Here is a 13,913-nt window from a genome sequence, read left to right as displayed (position 1 = left end):
ACAGTTTCATTGCCAGCTCTGTCCCTGGTACCTGGGGGGGTGGGGGGGGTGGGTGCTGTCCTGAATACCTACTGCTGTAATAGCTCTCGGCTCGCTTGATTAGCAAGTACCTGGAATAATAATCATCAGTGACAGACTTCCTGGAATTCGGCTGGAAAAGGTTATGGAAAACGTGATCCAGTGAGTTGAAATATATATATATATATATATATATATATATATATATATATATATATATATATATATGTATATATACATATACACATATACAGGGTGTCCATAAAGTCCCAGTACCATTACAAGTATTTATTGCCTGTAATGGTACTGGGACTTTCTGGACACCCTGTATATAATAATAATAATATAATAATAATAATAATAATATAACAATAATTATAATAAACAATTTGCAAAGACGAAACGAACACACAGACTATTAAATTTATCTCAGGTACATCTTCGTCAAAATCATCCATCCGTTTTCTATGCATTTCTTCACTGCGAGGGGCAAACTAATCTATTTTCCAAGTAGATCGTGGAAGGTTTTAATATTCATAAAAATCACTATATAGCCCTTTGCAACTCAAGTTTGTTCCCACTGATATGGCATTTAATGGAAGTTCCCATCACTCGTTCCCTTCGTGGGACGTAGAATACATTTCTGTGTTCCAGCAATACGAATTACTTTCCAGAAGTTCCAGTTACCAGCGTATAGGTACTTGGATCGTCTGCGAGCTCTGGAGTTTTAGTGACTGCTGTTCAAAGGATATCTTCAGTGGCGTCACATGGCGTCAGCACGAATTACTTTTATTTTCATGCACTAGAGTGTCCCACACAGCCCTGGAAATGCCTTCCTCAGTCTTCCAAGTACAAGGAACCTGAAATTCCCTTTTACTATCGTAGAATCAAATGCAGTTGAATGTTCTGTCAACCACTGAAAAGGCCTTCTACAATCATCTTCGATCTTCCAGTTCCTGGAAACTGGAATGCCCCTTTTCATCACATTCACTGGAAAGATCTTCGATCTTCTTCGATCTTCCAGCTCCTGGAAACTGGAATGCCCCTTTTCCTAGTGTGACACTAGAACTGATTCCATAACGTCAATATCCTACGCAGCACTGGAAAGGCCCACTTCAATCTTCCAAGATCTGGAAACAGGAATGCCCTTTTCCTTTTAGGGCACAAAATCCAGTGGAATGTCCCACCAAGCACTGGAAAGGCCCTCTCCAATCTTCCAGGATCTGGAAACTGGAATGCCCTTTTCCTATTGGGGCACCAAATGCAGTGGAATGTCCTAATAAGCACTGGAAAGGTTTTCGATCTTCCAGGACCTGGAAAAAAGAAAGCCCTTTCCTATTGTGGCACCAAATGCAGTAGAATATCCCACCAATCACTGGAAAGGCCTTCTTCAATCTTCCAGGATGTGGAAACTGGAATGGTCTTTTTTTCTATTGTGACACAAGAAGTTATTCCACTAGATCAATGTCCCACCCACCGCTGGAAATGCCTTCTTCAATCTTCCAGGATGTGGAAACTGGAATGCCCTTTTTTCTACTGTGACACCAGGAGTTATTCCACAAGATCAATGTCCCACCCAGCACTGGAAATGCCTTCTTCAGTCTTCCAGCCCCTGGGAACTGGAATGCCCCTTTATTCCAGAAAGTCAGAGGCGTCTCTCTATATGTCCAGGTAGCGATTCTCCGCATGCAGAGGATAACGAGGTCCCCGGAAGACGTGCCTCTCCGGAGGGTACAGATGGTGATGGCAGGGGAGGTCACTGGAGGAGCTCCTGACGGGGTTGCAAAGGCATCCGCGCATGTGCTGTCGAAATCTGCTGGTGGTGGTGAAGAGAGAGAAAGAGTGAGTTACAAGGAGTTACAAGGATTAGGACGTCTCAAAGACTTGTTAATCCAGCCGAGGAGACATCGTGAGAGAGAGATAAGTTTCAGTAATAGTTTAAATAAACCTTGGGAAATGATGTTAGAGAGAGAGAGAGAGAGAGAGAGAGAGAGAGAGAGAGAGAGAGAGAGAGAGAGAGAGAGAGAGAGAGAGAGAGAGAGAGAAATAGTTTAAGTAAATCTGGGGAAATATGTTTAGAGTTGAATATGCTGGAATAGGGAATCTTAACAACTTTTTTAGTCTGTGTGTATGTTTATCAGTTGATGTTAACCAGAGATATTATTTGGTTTATAAGATGAACCTTACTGAAATTGAATCAAATGTATATATCTTACTGTCACACCTACATGTTTTTGTATATATACTCTTGTAAGAAATCCTATGTCCATATTTTACCAGCGATCAGGAGCACTGAAGGAAGTGCGCGAATTATATGGTTGCAACGTTAAAATAATGTTTTATGGGTCTTTTATCTTCGTATATGTATGTACGTAGATAGGCAGGTAGACAGATATATAAACAGACAGACAGACAGATAGATGATTATATCCAAACCCCACTCAGCTGTTTACATAAGGTACTAGAGATTTACATCCACAACCTCACCACACACACACTGTTCCTCTTTCCGGATCTTGCTTGAAGCTGCTTAGTAACCCATCGGCTGACATTCTTTTTAGCCATTCGTATCCGCCCTCTCACATCTTTCTCCAGATAATCCTACAGTACATGGCTTTCTTTTTCTTGATATAAACCGTAAATGGAAGGCACTGTATCTATATTTTCCTTACTGATGGACAAAGCACCTTCGTGCGTGGGAAGTATTTGGACGCTTATAAGAGGCCTGTGTATGTGTGTGTGTGTGAGTGTGTGTTTGTTTAAGTGTCCTAAGGAGAGGTGTTAGTACGTGTGTTTGTGGCAGTATATGTTCTTAGAAAGTGGCAAGAAAAAGGCAGCTCTAAACATCAGGAAAACGAAATAAATTCATACTAACATTAATGAATACGATGAGGTTTTCGTCAACGGTTTAAAGTCGTACTGTTGGTCTTAGTATATCAGTTTTATAGGCCCTTCCTGCCCTACGGTATAGACTGACAAACGAATCAAATTACCCCGGAAACAAACATTTCTCTTTAGCAAAATAACCTAAGGGACAAGACGACTCATTAGCGCAATAACGTCAAGACGAGGAAAACATTTCATATTGATATAACTTCCGAGACTCCAGTCGCCTTCAGAATATGTTTCCGGGGTAATTTGTCTTCTACGCATTTGATTCTTCGTTTATTAAGCCGTCGTGATTTGCTACGAGCTCCTGAAGTGGACTTATTTGATGAATTTCACAAATTATGTACCAAAGAGAAGAAGGGTTTGTTCACTATGAATTCTCGACCTGACTGTCTTTGCACCTAAATTCTCAGACGACACTGGACAGAAGAAGAGTTTGTTTACTAGACTTATCACGAGTTACTCTAAGCTCCTGGCGTCTTCGAGTGGACTCATTTGACGAATATTTCAGAAAATCTGCACCAAAAACAAGGCCTATGAAGCTTGTACCTAATTGTGTCTTTGAAGAAACTGACCTAAAACCTCATATGGGCTTATTTTTACGAATTTCCCCCAAATATCTGCTTTGAATAGGAAGTCTGGAACTAATAGTGGCTCAAGAAATGGACCTAAATTCCCAGACAACACTGGACAGAAGAAGAAGAGTTTGTTTACTAGACTTATCACGAGTTACCCTAAGCCCCTGGGGTCTTCCTGTGGGCATATATGACGAATATTTCACAAAATCTGCACCAAAAACAAGGCCTATGAAGCCTGTATCTAATCGTAGCTCAGGAAATGGACCTAAATTCCCAGACAACACTAGACAGAAGAAGAAGAGTTTGTTTACTAGGAGAACAGTAGTACAGTACTCACGGAGGCTTGTAAACGATCCTCTTCATCCGCCACTCCTGCTTCATGCTGTGGCTCTTGGAGCCCCTGCGGACGTTGAAGTACCCGTAGACCAAGGGGTTCACCGTCGAGTTGGCCACGGCGAAGATGAACAGCGCCGCCTGGACCCGGGGATCGACCCTCTGAGCGCTCTTGCGGTCTATGAAATACCTGTAGGGGGAGACGAGTGAAGAGAAGAAGTTATTTCACAGTCTAGAAGCCATGGAGACTTCTGCATGGAAGTGCCTGAATGTGTAGACGAGTGAAATGAAGTTGTTTAGATTTATCGTTAGACTCAGGTAGATCGATGTTTAGATTAATCGTTAGACTCAGGTAGATAACATGTATAGATTACTCAGCCACAAACCTTAGCAAGCATAAAGGTATCTCCATTATGCTCACCAAGACTCACATTCACTATAGACTCGACCAAACTTCAGGTATAGGTTCCTCAGCAATTTATCCTAGACTTTCTCTACAGACTACCAAAGCTCATCCCTATCTCATGAAAACGAATGTAGACTCACTCCTACACCCATCAAGCACTTATAGGTACTCCCCTTAGCCCTAGGGAGACTCTTGGCATAGATTCATACACCACCCAACTTCATAAGCTCTACTGAAAAGTTGTGTTTTTTATCTTACACCCAAAGCCCTCATCCCAGTCTTCAGACTCAGGGAGACTCAACACAGACTCGCGTAGACTAATCAGGTAGACTCAGCATAGATTCACAAAAAACCGCGTTTGAGTGGTGACTGCTGACTCAAAACTCTCATTCTCATCTTCAGACTCACGGTGAACCAACAAAGACTCCACTAGACTCGACACAGACTCGTGAAGACTCACCATAGACTCATGATGTTGTAAGGGGTCCAGCACAGGAAGAACACCATCACAATAATCAGGGTCATGTGAAGGGTTCTCGTTTTTGCCCGTCCTAAAGACGGGGCCCGTCTCTCGTCCGCTGGCCCATCACGGGATATCACTGCAAATAGAGGTAAGACCAAGTTATGAAAGGTCAAAAGAGGTCAAAATAGATCAGTAGAGGTCAAACAAAGTCCAGAAAGGTCATGGGAGATCAAGAGAGGTCAGAAGAAGTCATGAGAGGTCAAGAAAGGCCAGGAGAGGTCAAGAAATGTCAGGGGAGGTCTAGAAACGTCAAGAAAGGTTAGGAGACGTCAAGGAAGGTCAGGAGAGGTCAAGAAATGTCGGGAGATGTTAGGAAAGATTAGGAGAGTCCGGGAAAGGCCAAGAAGGTCAGGAGAGGTCAAGAAATGTCAAGAGAAGTCAGACTGAAGCAGAGAGTTGCAGATTAACAAAGAATTTTAGTGAATCTCTTCATTACAATTTAGAAAAACAAGCAAACAAGTATAATTGAAATATAAACCAGAAAAAATCTACATATATATGACTCAGCTTCTTTGACAAATAAACATTTCCTGTTTCCATTTCAGAAGTCAAATTGAAAAAGATCAAACGCTTTGAAAATTGGATAAAAACTTTTGAGAAAAATTTCTATAAAGAATTAAATCGTGCTCTAAAAAAATGAAAAAACAATAGTGTACATAGCATTTATTTTTTTTTTTTTTGCATTTCAGTTTTTCATGAAATTCTCCATTCAATAAATTCTTCTGTAGTGGTCGAATGTTTTTCGGTTACAAAGGAAAGGTCAGATGGTGTCGTCTGTCTCTTTTTCTTTGATCCACCGCCCTCATCTCCCCCCGCCATGCCCCACCCACCCGCCCTTTCCCAAGCTCCCACCCACCCCTCCAGAAACCAATAGACCCAACAGAACAGCATAGTACCTTTTAATCGACTTTTCTTGAGCGGGAATGAGTTCCAATGAGGCCTAATTTAAAAAGATTCTCTTCTCTCTCTCTCTCTCTCTCTCTCTCTCTCTCTCTCTCTCTCTCACCATCTTTCCTGTAGAGGACGATGACGATGGAGCCGTAGCAGATGACTATGGTCGTCAGGGGCAGGGCGTACATAGCCACGAAGCCAGCGACTATGTACACCAGTTCGTAGGTGGGCGAGGGGAAGCTGTTGAAGGTGACGCACTGCTGGAACCAGGGGAACTCTGGGTGGGCCTCGACGTGGAAGATGAACATCTGTGATGGTTTTTGGGGGGAGAGAAATGATGTCAATAACGTTGGTGTTATTCAGTTATTCAAATCCTGCCATTGTTTGGTCACTGAACGTCTAATGCAGTGCGAAGTTTGTCTTTCGTTTTTGTCGTTTTCTTAAGCAAATATTTGTTTGTTTGTCAACCCATCTTCCTTTATTCTTCTTCCGTATCAGTTGTTTACCTTTCCCCAAATAATAATGATGATAATAATAATAATAATAATAATAATAATAATAATAATAATGATAATAATAATAATAAATAATATAATAAAATATATATAATAATAATAATAATAATAATAATAATGGAGAAACAAATCCACACTTATGTAAATGTACATATATTCAAATCTAAAACTTTAAGGATAGCTATCTTAAAGTTTTTTTTTACATATATGTACGTTTAGATGACTGTGGATTTGTTTCTGCATTTGAAGACTCGTGCTACTATGAGGATTTTTTTAACAATAATAATAATAATAATAATAATAAACTAATTAATAATAATAATAATAATAATAAAATAATAATAATAATAATAATAATAATAATAATAATAATAATAAGGAGGAGGAGGAGGAGGCAGGATGCAACCCGGAACTCCACACTATAAAATACCACCAGTCGAATTGGAGCACTGTGATAGAAAAAAATAAATAAATAGAAAATAAAAAAGATAATATTTGTATAAATAATAATAATAATAATAATGATGATTGGCAATTATTTTACCTCTTGAAATAAGAGCTGAATACCACAGTTCAGTGGTTGTATTGTTAAGGTCGATCGGTGTTGAGAGAAAAAGAGAAAAGAGAGAGAGAGAGAGAGAGAGAGAGAGAGAGAGAGAGAGAGAGAGAGAGAGAGAGAGAGAGAGCATTAATCTAGAAAGGGAAAGAGAACGAATGAATAAAATGTGGAGCAGAAATTGAAGACAAAAAATGTCAAATTCACGGAAGGCTCTCACTCATCTCTCTCTCTCTCTCTCTCTCTTCTCTCTCTCTCTCTCTCTCTCTCTCTCTCTCTCTCAGTCCCACCGGAGGTATTACAAGGCCTTAATTGCTCCCCAGGCACTTGATTCCTACGGATTACAACTCGGAACGCGACGGTGGGAATTGAAAATACATATATATATATAAATTTGCGGAATTCTGGAATCAGCTGCTGCCGTGTGACATTTAATGCGACTTAGACAGGAATTTCTCTCTCTCTCTCTCTCTCTCTCTCTCTCTCTCTCTCTCTCTGTGTATACATAAACTAAATAACTATGTATATTTGTATTTATATAAACAAAAATATTTTTGGGCCAGCTTGCTTGCCCTATGGTGGGCTCTCTCTCTCCTCTCTCTCTTTTCTCTCTTTCTCTCTCTCTCTCTCTCTCTATGTCTACTATATATATATATATATATATATATATATATATATATATATATATATATATACATATATCATTAAACATTTCGTTTGGTGGGGAGAGAGAGAGATAGAGTGAGTGTGTGTGTGTGTGTGTGTGTGAGAGAGAGAGAGAGAGAGAGAGAGAGAGAGAGACAGAGGCAGAGAGAGAGAGAGAGAAAATGGAAATATAATAATTATTCTACAAAGAGTGAGAGTGAGAGAATGAAAATATGATCATTAATCAACAATGAGAGAGAGAGAGAGAGAGAGAGTGAGAGAGAGAGAACAAAACAAACGCACACACTAACCACACGCAACCAAAACCTAACCTAACCCTCTCCCTGGGTGGTGGCGTGTCTGACTCTCTCTTCCTCACTGACTCACCTGCGGCATCGAAAACGCTACGGACGCCGCCCACGCCACGCCTAGCATGATCCGGACTCTCCTCTTGGCCTCCGTAACGGTCAGGGGCCTGAGGACGGCGTGGTACCTGTCGATGCTGATGACCACCAGGAGGAACCCGCTGAGGAAGACGCCGAAGGTGCGGAAGAAGGCTAAGACGCGGCAGGCCAGGTCGCCCGCCTCCCAGGAGACGGTCCACGCCCATCCGATCTGCGGGCGGGAGGGAAGGAAATGGGAAGAGATGAAATGTGATTGATTTCATCATCATCATTATTATAATCTCCATCATGATCATGTACTAGCAACTCTCTGGTAGACATTAGAGGTGCCTCACACTGAGGGACTTGGGGCAACCCGAACGAACTGTAAGGTCTGTAAGGTAAGGTAAGATCATCATATTATCATTATTATTTTCTCCTTTTTGGGCTCGACTGAAAAATTGGCATTTTGAAATGGCTCTATGTGGCCGACTCCATTATCTGATTGCATGTGGCACGGGGCTGCTAAAGGAGAGAGAAAGGAGAGAGAGAGAGAGAGAGGAGAAGAGAGAGAGGCATGAGGCACGTGGCTGCTAAAGGAGAGAGAGAAGGAGAATATATCCAATATATGCCTCGTTCCTATGCAGAATATATTTAAAAGTGTATGTTCAGAGAGAGAGAGAGAGAAAGAGAGAGAGGAGAGAGAGAGAGAGAGAGAGATCTAATCAATGCCAGTCTCGCCCATTCACTTTTACATTTGAATGAATGTGCATATTCATATCCTCAAAGGAGAGAGAGAGAGAGAGAGAGAGAGAGAGAGAGAGAGAGAGAGAGAGAGAGAGAGAGAGAGAGAGAGAGAGAGAATATTAATATATGGCTATTTCCATTTTCATTTCCTTCTTAATTTTTGCAGCCAAGAATAATTATTCTCCATTACTGTGGACATTCCTAAAAAATAACTAAATAAAGAGCTATTTCTTATCGCTATTGTCTCTTTTTATAAGGTTTATGAGAGAAAAGAGATAACTATATCTCATCTCTCTCTCATTTTTGTAAAGAGAATGAGAGAAAAGTATATTATTTTCTCTTACATTATTTCGTATAACACGTTCACCCGTTATAATATATAATATATAATATATACTGTTTAGATTCTACAAAAAAAAAAAAATCCTTCACAAGGCTTTTGTAGCTCTGCAGTGTCTTTAAGGTTAAAAAATTTGCTGTAGATATACTTAGTTTTCCTTTTCTACAGAATTCTACAGGCCAGAAAATGTATGTATGTTATATTCCATATTGCTTAGATTCTACAAAAAAAACTATTACCAATAATTTTTGTAATTCTGTAGAGTCTTTGAAGATAAAATTGCTATAAACACAACCGGTTTCCCTTTGCCACAGTAATTCTACAGGCTAGGAAATATATCTATGTCATATTCATAAGAAATGGCTACGAAAAATAAATACCGAGAAAAGGTGGCTTGTCGGGTGCTGCTACTCACCTCCAAGGGCATGAGGAGAAATGTGACCAGCAGATCAGCGATTGTCAGGTGCATTATCATGAGAGACACTCGTGATGCCGAGGTTCTCTTCCGGTGCCTGGAGAGAGAGAGATAGTCTTTGAGAGAGAAAAGGAGAGAGAGTTTGTTTCAGACGTGAGTTTAAATAGGTTAAAATGAAGCTATTTCTATCTCTATTGCAACTGGAGAGAGAGAGAGAGAGAGGCTTTGAGGGTGAGAAAGAGAGAGATACTTTGAGAGAGAAAGAGAGAGGTTCTTTGAGAGAGAGAGAGAGAGAGAGAGAGAGAGAGAGAGAGAGAGAGAGAGAGAGACCGCTCATGCTTCAGACGTGAGTTTAAATGTATTAAAATGAAGCAATTTCTATCTCTACTGCAACTGGAGAGACACAGGGAAGAGGACTGAATGAGGAGACACAGGGGGAGAGAGAGGAGAGAGAGATGAGCAGACGAGAGGTGTTGAGAGCAGAGGAGAGAGAGAGTTTATGTTTCATACGTGAGTTTAGATAGATTAAAATGAAGTTATTTCTATCTCTATTGCAGATGGCGAGAGAAAAAGAGAGAGAGGCTTACTATATACTTGTCAATATCTTCTCTCTCTCTCTTCTATTTTACGTATATGGATAATAATAATAATAATAATAATAATAATAATAATAATAATAATAATAATAATAATAATAGCGAATGCGACGCCAGACAAAAGACTGTAACAATAACAATAATAGGAGATATTCCAAACAATAGCCAACCCTATTTAGCAGAACTGCTATACCTTTGTATTGTTGGCAAGCCTACAATATCAATATTATTATACGAAACCCACACACGCAGAGAGAGAGAGAGAGAGAGAGAGAGAGACGTTCCCAGACCACAACCTACGCCAGGAGACAGACAGAGAGACAGACACACACAGACAGACAGACAGACAAGCAGGAAGTAAGAAGAAGCCATTACGCAAAGTGGGAACCTTCCCGAGTCGAGGAACGTGACATTATTGACATAATCCTTCAAAGGACTCCTCAGGGGAACTCACGAGGCTATGGACTTGAGGACGGAGATGTTCCCGAGGGCGGAGAGCACCATCAGGCACGAGTAGGTGCTGATGGTGATGATGTGCGACTCGTTGAAGATCATCTCCTTCGGCATCGCCTTCGCCAGGAGGCTCTCGTTGACGAGGTCGTAATTCTCGGTCAAGTTGACAGCGCTGCTTGGGCTGAGGAACCCGTCCCTGACGGCAGCAGCTTGGACTGATCCCGAGGACGTGGAAGACGACAATGATGAGGAGGGCGTCGTCATCATAGTCAGATCGATCAGCTCCTCCGCCGGGAGGAGGCTGATAACCTTTTGCAGGCCGTATCTGTCGCCTGGAACGAAGGTCTGTTGTTGTTGCTGGTGCTGGTTCCGGAAGCCTTCGAAGTACCCCGGGCTCTGCTGAGGACCGTGGAGTTCCCCCAGGAATCCCTCCTGGAAGCCCCTCTGGAATTCGGTCTGGGGCCCCTGGAAGCCTCCTGCTCCTCCGAGGTACTCGAGTTTCCCCTCGGTGGAAATGGACATAGAAGACCCACGCATTCTGGAAGTTATCGATGAAAAGGGAGAAAGAGCTGATGAGAAAGTCGGGGAGACAGATTCATGTTGCGTCTGTTTCATTCTGGACGAGATATTTCCAGGTTCCAGTCGTTATTTCCAAAACCGAAAGTGATTTATGTCAAGCGCCGTTATTTCATTAACGCTAACGACCGTTGTTGTTGATTGATATCGAACCACATTAAAGATTTATTGAGTTAGTTTCACTGACCCCGAAACCGTTACGTTCACTTGTCTTTTAACTAAACACCAATTATTTCAGCTTCATCTACGAACGCAATCTCCATTTTCATAGGTTTCTGTCACTCTGGCGTTACAAACTGGAGATATTTTTTTTATTCGTGTCAAGACCACAAACTGATATCCATTTCAGTTGTCAACAAGGCGAACCGAATCACGTCACAAAATCTCAAGGTCTCAGTAATAGTATGGGATCGTATTTACAATCTTTTTCTTTCTCACCTAGAACCCACTAAGCTGTTTCTTTTTTCAGCTTCAGTTTACTCCTCCCGTAGGGTTTTCATCAGCTTAATATCATTCTCGGCTTGAAGTCTGTAAATATATTCTCCCTCAGTCTGTCTCAGACTCCAGCTGTTCTCAGATTCTCTCAGGTAAACTGCAAAGAAAAAGCATTATAACTTTAACATTCGTTATTATTATTATTATTATTATTATTATCATTATTATTATAATTATTATTATTATTATTATTATTATTATTATTATTATTATTATTATTATTATTATTATTATTATTATTATTATTATTTGAATATCTGTAAATCTGGTGGCAACCTTCAGTGGACTAAGGAGAGAGAGAGAGAGAGAGAGAGAGAGAGAGAGATAGAGAGAGAGAGAGGAGAGAGAATCAAATATTTACATTTAGCCAGAAGGCTTACAGTTCTAATCGTATTATACAAACAGAATTCGGGTTTAATCAGCTTTGGTATAAATTAGATATTGCACCAAATACCAAACCTTCAGTGCATATATAAATATAAGCATACATACATACGTACATTCATAATTATTAAAAACTGACTGCATGCATACACAACTAGGAAAAACTATTTATATACATATTTATTTTGGAAGTTGATTACCTACCTATACGCATATCTGTGAATTGGAAAGAATAATTGTAAACATACATACATACATACATACATACTTGGGAAGTTTTTTTCACATACGCAACTGGGACCAAATACATTACGGTTATAGATATATATATACACTGGAAAAACATTATACACACACACATACGCACGTACGTACATTATTATAAAAATATATTTTAATACAAAAATTTATTTGAAGATATATGTACATTCATACATCACCCATTTAAATACAATATATAGAGAAAAAATCATACAACAATACGCTTGACTGAAAACTTAGTACATTAAAAGTAATTTAAACATATATGGTCAATTAGTTATGGAGCGTTATATGAGTAAGATTAGCTATATAATTCAGATGATTTCCCAGTAAATGTATAATCCTAGAAAAAGCCATAATTATGAGGTTTACTCAGAATCAATACACTCTGAAGTGTACTTGAGTGTGTATTTGTAAGTGTATTTGTTCTTTTTTTGTACGTTTACTATCAAGAATTATCTGGTGATGGAATCTCCCGCTCTTCTCTCTCTCTCTCTCTCTCTCTCTCTCTCTCTCTCTCTCTCTCAATACTATATATATATATATATATATATATATATATATATATAGATATATGTATATATATATATATATATATATATATATATATATATATATATATATATATATATAAGCGAATCCCCACAGGAAAATGATTGTCAGAAAATAGAAGCGCTTTCGTCTTTACTAAGAATGTCTTAGTAAAAGACGAAAGCGCTAGGATTTCTGATTATCATTTTCCTGTGGGATTCGCTTTATATATATATATATATATATATATATATATATATATATATATATATATATATATGATATATATATATATATATATAAATATATATACACAAATATATATACATACATATATATATAGTACATAAAATATTATGCATATGTATATGTATATATAAGTATATATATACATTTTATCCAATGTGTATAAATTGCTAATAATAATAATAATAATAATAATAATAATAATAATAATAATAATAATAATAATAAATAATAATATTTTTGTCCTCTCGCCCTAAACGGCACCAAGGGAGGACTGCGGAACTGTGAAATCGTCTTATTACTACTTGGTAGCTTTCCTCACAGATCCGATTTTTCCGCTAACGCTAAGGTTCAGTGACTTGGTTTAACCTCTCTCTCTCTCTCTCTCTCTCTCTCTCTCTCTCTCTCTCTCTCTCTCTCTCTCTCAGATTGGGAGGTAGTATCACAATCAGTCAGTTCCATCACATAATTTTTGTGCATTGTCCAAATCAATATTTTGGTGGTTTTGGTATCTGGAAAAATAATAAAGAATAAAATTAATAATAATAATAATAATAATAATAATAATAATAATAATAATAATAATGACGCGTCTGTAAAATGGTAAGGATGTGATATATAGAAAATAATAATAATAAAATAGGCATTCTATTTCTATAGTAGCATGATTTCAGTCCACCATAATCTCCTCTGTACAGCGCCGTAAAAAGCAATATGATTACGTTGATAATCATATAATTACATAATCGTGCATTTAATTATAATCGCTATATTGTTATCTTTAAGAAACTGAGATTATCAGGGCTAATTATTATGTGTAACGTCATGGTTTATCAATTATCGACAAAATTCACCGTCTCTCTCTCTCTCTCTCTCTCTCTCTCTCTCTCTCTCTCTCTCTCATTATATTCTATGTTGCATGCTTTTAAATTATTAGTGAGTTAATTTGGGGAGGTATTCTGGGCTAAAAACTCGAGAGAGAGAGAGAGAGAGAGAGAGAGAGAGAGAGAGAGAGAGAGAGAGAGAGAGAGAGTTAATGAATTGGGAAATAAGAATGTAAATAAATAGATAAATTAATACCAATACCATATATATATACACACACACACACACACATATATATATATATATA

General features: G+C 38.8%; 1 protein-coding gene across 1 annotated transcript in view; it reads right to left on the bottom strand.

Moving 5' to 3' along the window:
- Window positions 1–415: 415 nt before the first annotated feature.
- The window catches only part of LOC135203351 (gonadotropin-releasing hormone receptor-like), a 15,792-nt gene continuing 2,294 nt past the window's right edge, over window positions 416–13,913 (bottom strand). The window contains exons 2-8 of the mRNA XM_064233090.1: window positions 10,290–11,456; window positions 9,240–9,336; window positions 7,742–7,969; window positions 5,754–5,946; window positions 4,685–4,823; window positions 3,823–4,008; window positions 416–1,831 (exon numbers count right to left, since the gene is read on the bottom strand). Coding sequence (XP_064089160.1) covers window positions 1,678–1,831; window positions 3,823–4,008; window positions 4,685–4,823; window positions 5,754–5,946; window positions 7,742–7,969; window positions 9,240–9,336; window positions 10,290–10,903 — 1,611 coding nt within the window. The 5' untranslated portion in view covers window positions 10,904–11,456 and the 3' untranslated portion in view covers window positions 416–1,677. The remainder of the gene's footprint in view (window positions 1,832–3,822; window positions 4,009–4,684; window positions 4,824–5,753; window positions 5,947–7,741; window positions 7,970–9,239; window positions 9,337–10,289; window positions 11,457–13,913) is intronic.

This window comes from Macrobrachium nipponense, chromosome 36 (genome assembly GCF_015104395.2).
Source record: "Macrobrachium nipponense isolate FS-2020 chromosome 36, ASM1510439v2, whole genome shotgun sequence".
NCBI classification, from domain to species: Eukaryota; Metazoa; Arthropoda; class Malacostraca; order Decapoda; family Palaemonidae; genus Macrobrachium; species Macrobrachium nipponense.
This window is presented reverse-complemented; position numbering and strand designations above follow the sequence as displayed.